The sequence below is a fragment of the Cornus florida genome, unplaced genomic scaffold (assembly GCF_030987335.1).
Source record: "Cornus florida cultivar Cherokee Brave unplaced genomic scaffold, ASM3098733v1 CherokeeBrave_3.0.0_Hap2_Chr11, whole genome shotgun sequence".
NCBI classification, from domain to species: domain Eukaryota; kingdom Viridiplantae; phylum Streptophyta; class Magnoliopsida; order Cornales; family Cornaceae; genus Cornus; species Cornus florida.
Window position 1 is genome coordinate 121,941,908 of NW_026775581.1, and position 9,529 is coordinate 121,951,436.

A 9,529-nucleotide genomic window follows, 5' to 3' on the forward strand; every position below is an offset into this window, starting at 1 on the left:
ACACATTTAATCTCAATTGTTAAAACATATTAAAAGATTAAATTCATTCGTTTGTTTAAAACATTCAAATAGCAAGCATCATTATGATTGAGTCTATTTAAATTTATTTAAACCCAAACCTAGTTCCTATTTAATGTTCAGGAATCCTAGACATGTTTCTACGTTCCATCATTCCACAGATATGAAATATACATAATTTAAACATGTAAAAATTCACACCGGAAATCAAATCAAAATCATGCATTTATCAATTCATAACACAAGAACGGATATGAACCAAATTCATAAAACATATGTTCTAATCCAATTAAACATGCATAATTATTTAATTTTATATGTTTAATAAATCCTGAAATTTCCTAGGCATGTATAGAAACACAAATCAAAGGGAAAGAGATAGAAGAAGAACTTGCCTTAAACTTTCGGATTGAAAGTTAAACTTCTTCTTCCTTGATCTTCTCTCTAAAGGGTTTTCTCCTCCTTCCTTCCTCTTTCTCCTTCTCTCTCTAACTCTCTCTCTCTCGAATATATTATGTGATATATTTTCACTCCTTTTTCAACCTATAGTTGTGTATTTATAGGCTAAATAATAACCCTATTCCTTTTCCCAATCCAAGTCAACTTAATAAAGAAAAATAAAAAATGAAAATATTAAAAAGGTAACTTAAAATATGTTACGTATATAATCTATGTATATCCTTATTAATTAAATAAAATATATACATCAGATTATTTATTTATACTAAAGTTACCATAATATTAAAAAGGTAACTTAAAACATGTTACGTATCCTTATTATATAAATATATAAAATATATACATCAGATTATTTATTAATACTAAAGTTACTATAATATTAATAAATCACTTTCCTTTTTATAGATATGTATATACATATATATATCTATATATATACATATAGAATTATCTATGGGTAATTGTCCATACCCATCCAACCTCCTATTCAAGTAGTCCATGGGACCCTCTTAGTTAGCCCATTACCACTAACCATAACCATAAAATAAAATAAAATAAAACATTTAATCATTTAATTTACAATTAATTACAATTAATCAAATACATCATTTAAGCACACAATCTAATTAAACAAATAATACAAATAACACCTAGACAAAATATAAATAACACATAAATAAGTAGCCAATTAATCAAGTAACACTTAATTCAATTAAACACATAAACAATTAGTCAAATAATCAATTAAACAATTAAAAAAATACAATAAAAATAAATAAATAAATACCGAGACTATCCTTTTAAAAGTAGGGGTATTACAATAACGACAGTATGTTGAGGTTTAACCTCGATATGTTGGAGGAAAAGAGAGATGCAGCGGCAGTAAGGCTCGCATCCTACCAACAGACACTTATGAATAGCCATAACAAAAATGTAAAGCACAAAAACTTTACACCAGGTGATCTGGTTCTGAAGAAGAAGGTAGGAATGGTTAAGAAAATGGTGGTACCTTGGGAAGGCCCATATAGAGTTGCAGAAGTCTTAGGGAAGGGAGCTTACACTTTAGAAACCATGGCCGGAAGACTGGTCAACAAGCCATGGAATGCTACGTCTCTGAAAAGGTATTATCAATAGAAAATCGAGTTCCAATTTTATCATTGTTCATTTTCAAATTGTGTACGCATGAATGTACGAAATTTTGAAATCTATAAAGAGCTATCTTCTTATGAAAAAATTGAATGTTTGAAAATTTGCAAAGTAAGTGGCACTCGGCACTATGACCCGAACGCCAAAAAAAAATAATAAAAGAGTGAAAGTGGCAAGTAGCATTCTAGCCGAGCGCCAACCACTCAGCAAAGTAAGTGGCACCTTGCACTATGAGCCGAACGCCAAAAACTTGCCAAAAAATAAAATAGTGAAAGTGGCAAGTGGCATTCTAGCCGAGCGCCAACCACTCAGCAAAGTAAGTGGCACCTGGCACTATGAGCCGAAAGTCAAAAACTTGCCAAAAAATAAAATAGTGAAAGTGGCAAGTGGCATTCTGACTGAGCGCCAACCACTCAGCAAAGTAAGTGGCACCTGGCATTATGAGCCGAACGCCAAAAACTTGCAGCTGAGCGTTTCTTGACGTGGATCGAAAGTCATGGCTTCGTTTTGCCTGATCTGTTCACGCTGTGGATCCACGTGAGTTGATCCTTCACGATCATCAACACGACGAGGATTTGGCGGCAAATCGTTTGGCCGGACCTCTTCGTGGTGAAGATTTGTCTGATTGTTCCCTACCTCCTCGCGGTGAAGATTTGTCTGATTGTTCCCTACCTCCTCGCCGTGATGTGTCGCATCGGTATGTGCAACTTCTTCTCCTGCCGGGAGCGGTCGTGGAATCACTGAAACTTCTTGACGCTGCATTTCAGTCCTTATATCTGCATTCTCTCTCCTGAGAGCTTCGATCATGCTTATCAACTCATCAAGTTTCATCTGCTGGACATTCTCTACCGTATTGGAGTTCTCACCCCTAGTCATCATTCCTGAACGGAGCAAAGGCATGAATTGTAAATTCTAAGTTAGATCTGAGTCTCGCTGATGCGAATCACGTCAGATCTGAACTCAAATTTTACGAGTTTTGTTCTCCCTTCGATAGATCAGAGCTTTTCCGGCGTCTGAGCTTGCTGGATCGAGCCGCAATAGAGTGAATCACAACTGCGTAAACCTAACGCCAATTTCTTAGAATCAATTAAGAATCAAGAATCTTTCAAGAGCAAGCCGCAATCTCTCAGATCTGGATTAACTTCTACAAATCAAGCTTCGTCGTCACCAATCAGTCTGAATCAACACGACGTTGAAAAAACAAGAATCAACCTCCAACGTTTCCCACAGATGGCGCCAATTGAAGATGCAAAGAATTTTTTCTCTATATTTTGACAGAGTTTCATTACATTTTCGATAAAAAATAATCCCCCATTTCACTCTCTTCACTATCCTTTTATAGGCCATTACAAGTGTTGCTGGACCATCAGTTTTGGGCCTTCTTTCCAATGGGCTTGGTCTTCTTCGGTGGATCCTCCGAGCTCGGCCCATTCTGTGGTGCTCTTGCATGGGTTGTACCTAAATTGTTTGCCCCGATGCTACGTCCGCGGACTATAACCGGCCCATATCACTTATTGTATCCTCACAATAGCAATGTGTGACATCTTACGGTATTTACATTTATTTAATTAATTATGGAGTTTCAACAAACACACTGAAGCCTTGAATATTAGAAACACTACTAATTATTATTATTATTATTATTTTGAACTAACATATATCAAGGCATTTCCTATGTCCCATCCATGAAGCTTAGTCCTCCAAGAGTAGATCAGGTTATTAACTGTTTTCAGAATTCTTGCTATACTTGTGTTTATGGTAGATTAATGGTTCATTTGTTGGAAACAAATTCTTTGATGGTCTAAAAATAGAGGTAACATGATACTATTTATCTGAAAATTTTACTGGGGTTGAATTTGGCCATCCATATTTAGTCTTTTTTTTTTTTTTTTTCTTTTTTTTGGGACAGAATATACTGGATCATTAGAAACTAAAAATATTAAATTTGAATATGTAATTAATGGTCAAATGCAGAAATGAAATGCTTATACACCAGTAAATCAATAATTTACAAGATAAAAACACAAACCATGCTTTGTGTAGTAACAGAATATACTGGATCATTAGAAACTAAAAATATTAAATTTGAATATGTAATTAATGGTCAAATGCAGAAATGAAATGCTTATACACCAGTAAATCAATAATTTACAAGATAAAAACACAAACCATGCTTTGTGTAGTAACAAATCATTAGAAAAGAATTACTCTGCCATACAAGCTATATAGAAATAGCTCTCTCTTTTTCTTTCTTTTTTTTTTTCTAGTTGAGAGCTCTCAGTGGCGATCTTTCGTCAAGAACTGCATCAACTTTCTTTGCCGCGGGAGAGGAATTCATATTCATGTTCTCTTTTACAGAATCAAAGAGTTCATCACCTATTTCCATCTCATTGTTGTCAAAAGCCTTAACTATTCTTCTCCACATCCCCATCAATTGTGTGTCTTGGCAGGAGAGTTCACTGATCCTCCCGGATAGCCCTCCAACAAAATCCAACAAGCATTCCCTATCTGACAACAACTTCTTCACCTCTTCAAGTAAATTCCTTTTTTCACTCTCAAGCTTGTGAACTAAGGCATCTGAAGTACTTTGTTCCGTCTCAAGCTGACGAATCAACTTCTGTATTTCCAACTGCTTTGCTTCTAATTCAGCTTCAATATCCTTTCGCTTCTCTTTTGAACTAGACAATGATTTCTCCTGCAATTTCAGTTTCCCCTGTAAATTACTGAAATCATCTTCTAGTTCAACAATTATCAAGTTTTTCTCCTGGATTTCTATCTCCTTCAGAACCTCAGCTGTTCTGGCTTTCTCCCAAGCTTCATGGAGCAGTTTAATCTCTGCCTGCTTCTCTGCTAGTTGTGTCAAAAAAGAGGAGGTTGAACTTTTGGACTTCTCTTCCAATGACCTGACAAGCTGCTGGAGATCATCTATTTTGTGGTCTCTCTCTTCTACAAGCCGGTGAAGACTATCTTTCTCATACACAAAGGTTCTTTCTGTGTTGATTTGGTCGAGAATGGCTGTTTCAAGTTCTCTTCTCACCGACTCTTCCTCCAGCCACTCGATCTCACTCTGAAGATCCTCTGAGGTCTTTTCCTTTGCTGGAGCCATTGTTGTCTCCAGTCTGGTAGTATTGGCAGTTTCTGTTTCTCTTGTCTTTAGTCCCTGATCCAACGACAGAAGCTGTTGCTGAAGATCTTTCATTCTTCTTTCTCTCTCTTCTAATGAACATGCAAGGCTTTCTTTCTCTTGTTTGAGAGCGACCTCAACTTCTACCTGTGCAAGAAGAGAAGCTTCAACTTCTAGACGCAGTTGATGGTTTTCTTCAAGGCTAGCTTTCAATCTTTCAGCTACAGATTTCCATAACTGCAATTCAAATTCGAGCTCACTTGCTTCACAGAACTTCTCATCCAATTCTTCATTTGCTTCATTTAAGTCACTTTCCATCTGCCAAGCTTGCTCCTTTAAGCGAAGCTGACATGTAGATGATTCCTTGAGAATTTCCTTGTGCCTCTCAAGCTCCTTCTGCAATTGATGCTGCTGTTGTTCAATAACATTCAAGGACTCAACCTTCCTTGATAAAGATGCCAGCTTCTCATGTTCTTCTTCATTATATTGTGCCTTGAGCATTTCCTTGTGCCTCTCAAGCTTCTTCTGCAATTGATGCTGCTGTTGTTCAATAACATTCAAGGACTCAACCTTCCTTGATAAAGATGCCAGCTTCTCATGTTCTTCTTCATTATATTGTGCCTTGAGCATTGATGATTCCTTGAGCATTTCCTTGTGCCTCTCAAGCTCTTTCTGCAGTTGAAGCTGCTGCTGTTCAATAAGATTCAAGGACTCAACCTTCTTCGATAATAAAGATGCCAGCTTCTCATGTTCTTCTTCATTATATTGTGCCTTGAGCATTGATGATTCCTTGAGCATTTCCTTGTGCCTCTCAAGCTCTTTCTGCAGTTGAAGCTGCTGCTGTTCAATAAGATTCAAGGACTCAACCTTCTTCGATAATAATACTACCTTCTCACGTTCTTCTTCAACATCTGTTTTGGCTCTAACAAGAGCAGCGCTCCTCATCTCTAATTGCTCCATTAGAAGAGCTACATTCTTTTCCTTTACACCGTCTTTCAGATTCAAATCAGCATTCTCATTAGCAAGCTTTTCTTCAGCCTCTGAAATTACTGATTTCAACACCAATAAGATCAGAGACATCTCCTCATTCTGAAACTCTAACTGCATAATCAAAGAATGGAAACCTTCCAACTCCATTTTGAGTTCCTTTATAACTGTATCTTTCCTCTCTAACTCAGACCTGCAGTCATTCAGTTCCCCTACCATTTTTTCCAACTGAGAGCTCCATTTGGCTTCATTGGCTCTGAGGTTTTTGGAACAGTCTCCGTGCATCTGCTCCAAACCTTTAAGCTTCTTTAAAGAATAGCAACCTTCCAACTCCATTTTGAGTTCCTTTATAACTGTATCTTTCCTCTCTAACTCAGACCTGCAGTCATTCAGTTCCCCTACCATTTGTTCCAACTGAGAGCTCCATTTGGCTTCATTGGCTCTGAGGTTTTTGGAACAGTCTCCGTGCATCTGCTCCAAACCTTTAAGCATCTTTAAAGAATGGCAACCTTCCAACTCCATTTTGAGTTCCTTTATAACTGTATCTTTCCTCTCTAACTCAGACCTGCAGTCATTCAGTTCCCCTACCATTTTTTCCAACCGAGAGCTCCATTTGGCTTCATTGGCTCTGAGGTTTTTGGAACAGTCTCCGTGCATCTGCTCCAAACCTTTAAGCTTCTTTAAAGAATGGCAACCTTCCAACTCCATTTTGAGTTCCTTTATAACTGTATCTTTCCTCTCTAACTCAGACCTGCAGTCATTCAGTTCCCCTACCATTTTTTCCAACTGAGAGCTCCATTTGGCTTCTTTGGCTCTGAGGTTTTTGGAACAGTCTCCGTGCATCTGCTCCAAACCTTTAAGCTTCTTTCGCACCTTTGACAGTGAAGAAGTTCCTGCCTCCTGAGTTTGAGCTTCCTGGAATTCTTTGAGGGATAATTGCAACTCCTGGTTCTCTTGTTCTAGTTTCCCAACTTGGTATACCATTTCTTTGTGAAGTGTCTCCTTTGTGTCCAACAGATTCCTCAGAGTTGCTATCTCAGTGTCTCTCTGATCAGTCAACAGTTCAAATTTGGATTTTGCTTCCTCACACTCAGCAGAAACATTTTCAAAACATGATCTGGATTCAGAAAGTTGAACTTCCAGAAGCTTTCTCCGGCTCTCTTCATGAGCAAGAGCATGGTTACACATTTGTAAATGACTTTGAAGACCTTCTGAAATTCTAGTTTGAGAATCCAACTTATCCTGCAGCATAGTAATCTCATCAAGCAATGTGGATTTCTCCCTCTCCCACTCTTTCTTATGTGCTTGGAGCTGATCTCGAAGCTTTTCATGGGCTTCTTCTAAATGTTTGAATTGTTCCTTCTTCCACTTGAGCTGATCTTCAACCTTCCTGTTTTCCTCCTCTAATTTGACTAACATATCATCTCTGTGTCCTAGTTCTTTTGACCGTCTAGATTGTTTCTCTGCTTTCAGACACTTCTTTTGTGAAACAGATAGGAGCCCCTCCTTAAGGCTTTCAATTTCTTCCTCAAATGCATGAACTTTTTGCTCTAGATCCATGTTTTTCGAATTTGCCTCATCTAAAGCATAGACCAGCTCTCTATTTTCTTCTTCCCACTTTCGAAGCTTCTCATTGGAATCGAAACGAAGCTTATCATTTGCAGAACTGAGATGCTTGATGATAGCCTCTTTTTGCTTCAGATTAGAGGTGAGATCTTCACACATTTGCTTTGCAGCCGAGATTTCATCTGCCTTTTCATTGAGTTCTTGAGCTTGCTTCTCAATTTTCACACTCGCCTCGTGGATTTTTTTGAGTTGCTCATTATGCAATCTCTTCAAGCTCTCAGATAATTCCACTTTTATTTGGTATTCTGCTCTCAGCTTCTCAATCTCAGCTTTAGCATCATCTAGCTCTTCACAGACTCTCTCCATTCTTTTTTTGCTGTGCAATCGAATTCAAATAACACCTGTGGCAAGTAAGTAAAGCACTTCTAAGGCAACAGTTCAGATCAAAAACTGACTTAAAAAAACTGGTAGACAAATCCAAAACAACTTAGTGCCACCACAATAAAACACACAAGATCATAAAACATTCAGAATTCTACCTATACCAAGACCTTCAACACATAATTTTCACAATAACCTTCTCTTCTCTCTCACTCTCTGTGTGTGAGAATAATTTTCACAGTAACCTTCTCAGTCTTAATACAGCATTATTAAAACAGGAACACACACACACATTGTGCTTTCTGTTTTCATTATTTCTCCTAGAAACTTCCCTCTATTCCCCAGCACACATTTTTGCTTCCCCAAAAGAAAACATCCATTGGACATAGAAAATCACAAGCTCTTAATAGTTTCAAGAATTCATGATTTCTAAAGACAATGGTAAAGAAATTCAGCTACATTCCTAAATGAAGTTCACATTACACAACAATTTATTACAGTATGAGGTAAAAATTCTTTTGAGACCTTGCATCTGATATGCATAAGGCATTATGAAAACCAACTCGAGCTTATGTTTTTCTGCTGTTTTATTTTCCAAGAAAATCATGCATCTCCGAGTTTGTTCAATTTAGTTTTCCTTTTTCTTTATTTCTTTATTTCTTTATTATTTTATTTATTATTATTATTTTTTTTTTGAACTGTAAAACCTAAGTTAAATATATGTATGGGGCTCTTTAATTGTTTTTCTTTTTCTTTTTCGTAATGTAAAAATTAAGGTTCACAATTTTTGTTTCCTTTCTTTTCCTACAGTTCCACAGCAACCAAATTTAACCTAAATAAAGTATTGGGCTAGTGATTATAACCTAAAGGGAATGTTATAAAATCATACATTGTGTGTGTGTTTGTGTTTATACATGAGAACAAATGTACTGATATGATTAAAAAAAAATGCGCAAAATGTGCAAGTTCAGCGTAATATTCCGACTAATTCACAGAGAAATTTTCTGAAACGCACCAAAAAGCTTGTGAAGGAAAAAAGAGGAACTTTATAAATTCACATACCCATTAATTACCACAAAATTATAAGGGAAAGTACCATGAACTTCATGGGAAAAGAAGGCATATCAACATAACTGAAGAACTAATACATTACTTTGTTGCCCAGGAAACGAAGGAAACAAAATGAGAAGTAGAAAATGGGAAAAGAAGGCGTATCAACATAAATGAAGAACTACTACACTGCTTGGTAGCCCAGAAAACGAAGGACACGAAATCAGAAGCAGAAAAACACCCAACCCACCACAAGATTCCAAATTTTCTTTAATTTCTCAGCAACCAAACAAAAAATTAGAAGAAGAGAGAGAATAAAAAATACCCGTTTGCGAGACTAGGGGTCGGCCATCAACGAGGGGAGATAAATTAAAGTTGTATGAAATCTTGATATGCTTCGAATACCCGTTTCAAACGAGGAATGCTTCAAAACTTTTATGAGATTTTCGGATTGGATAAGTGGTTAAGGAAAAGATCAAGAAAGTGACAGTGGTGGTTTGAGATAGCCGTTGTGGACGGAGGATCGCCTTTAAGATTTGAATTTGGTTGACGGAGATTGATAGTGGGGTTACCGTTCGTTTGACGGCGTTAGTCTCGGATTTCGAATACACACAGGTCATAGAGTTGTACTAGCCGTTGAGATTGCTACTTGGGCTGAAGTCAGATTGGGCTGGGCTTTTGATTTCCTAGTTCAAGGGTTTTGTAGATGAAGGGGCTGTTTGTAGCCTGGAAAATTATTTTCCAATCTTGAGAATTGTTTTCTGTTTCTATAGAACTGAAAAATAACAAAACAATGTG

At 37.0% G+C, this 9,529-nt stretch overlaps 1 protein-coding gene across 1 annotated transcript; it reads right to left on the bottom strand.

Moving 5' to 3' along the window:
- Nucleotides 1-3,865: 3,865 nt before the first annotated feature.
- On the bottom strand, nucleotides 3,866-9,199 carry LOC132286464 (uncharacterized protein At4g38062-like). Its single transcript, XM_059788802.1, has 2 exons — nucleotides 9,057-9,199; nucleotides 3,866-7,701 (listed from the first exon to the last, which is right to left on the bottom strand). Exon 2 carries the CDS (start codon nucleotides 7,664-7,666, stop codon nucleotides 3,887-3,889), a length of 3,780 nt encoding a protein of 1,259 aa, XP_059644785.1. The 5' UTR covers nucleotides 7,667-7,701; nucleotides 9,057-9,199; the 3' UTR covers nucleotides 3,866-3,886.
- Nucleotides 9,200-9,529: the final 330 nt, after the last annotated feature.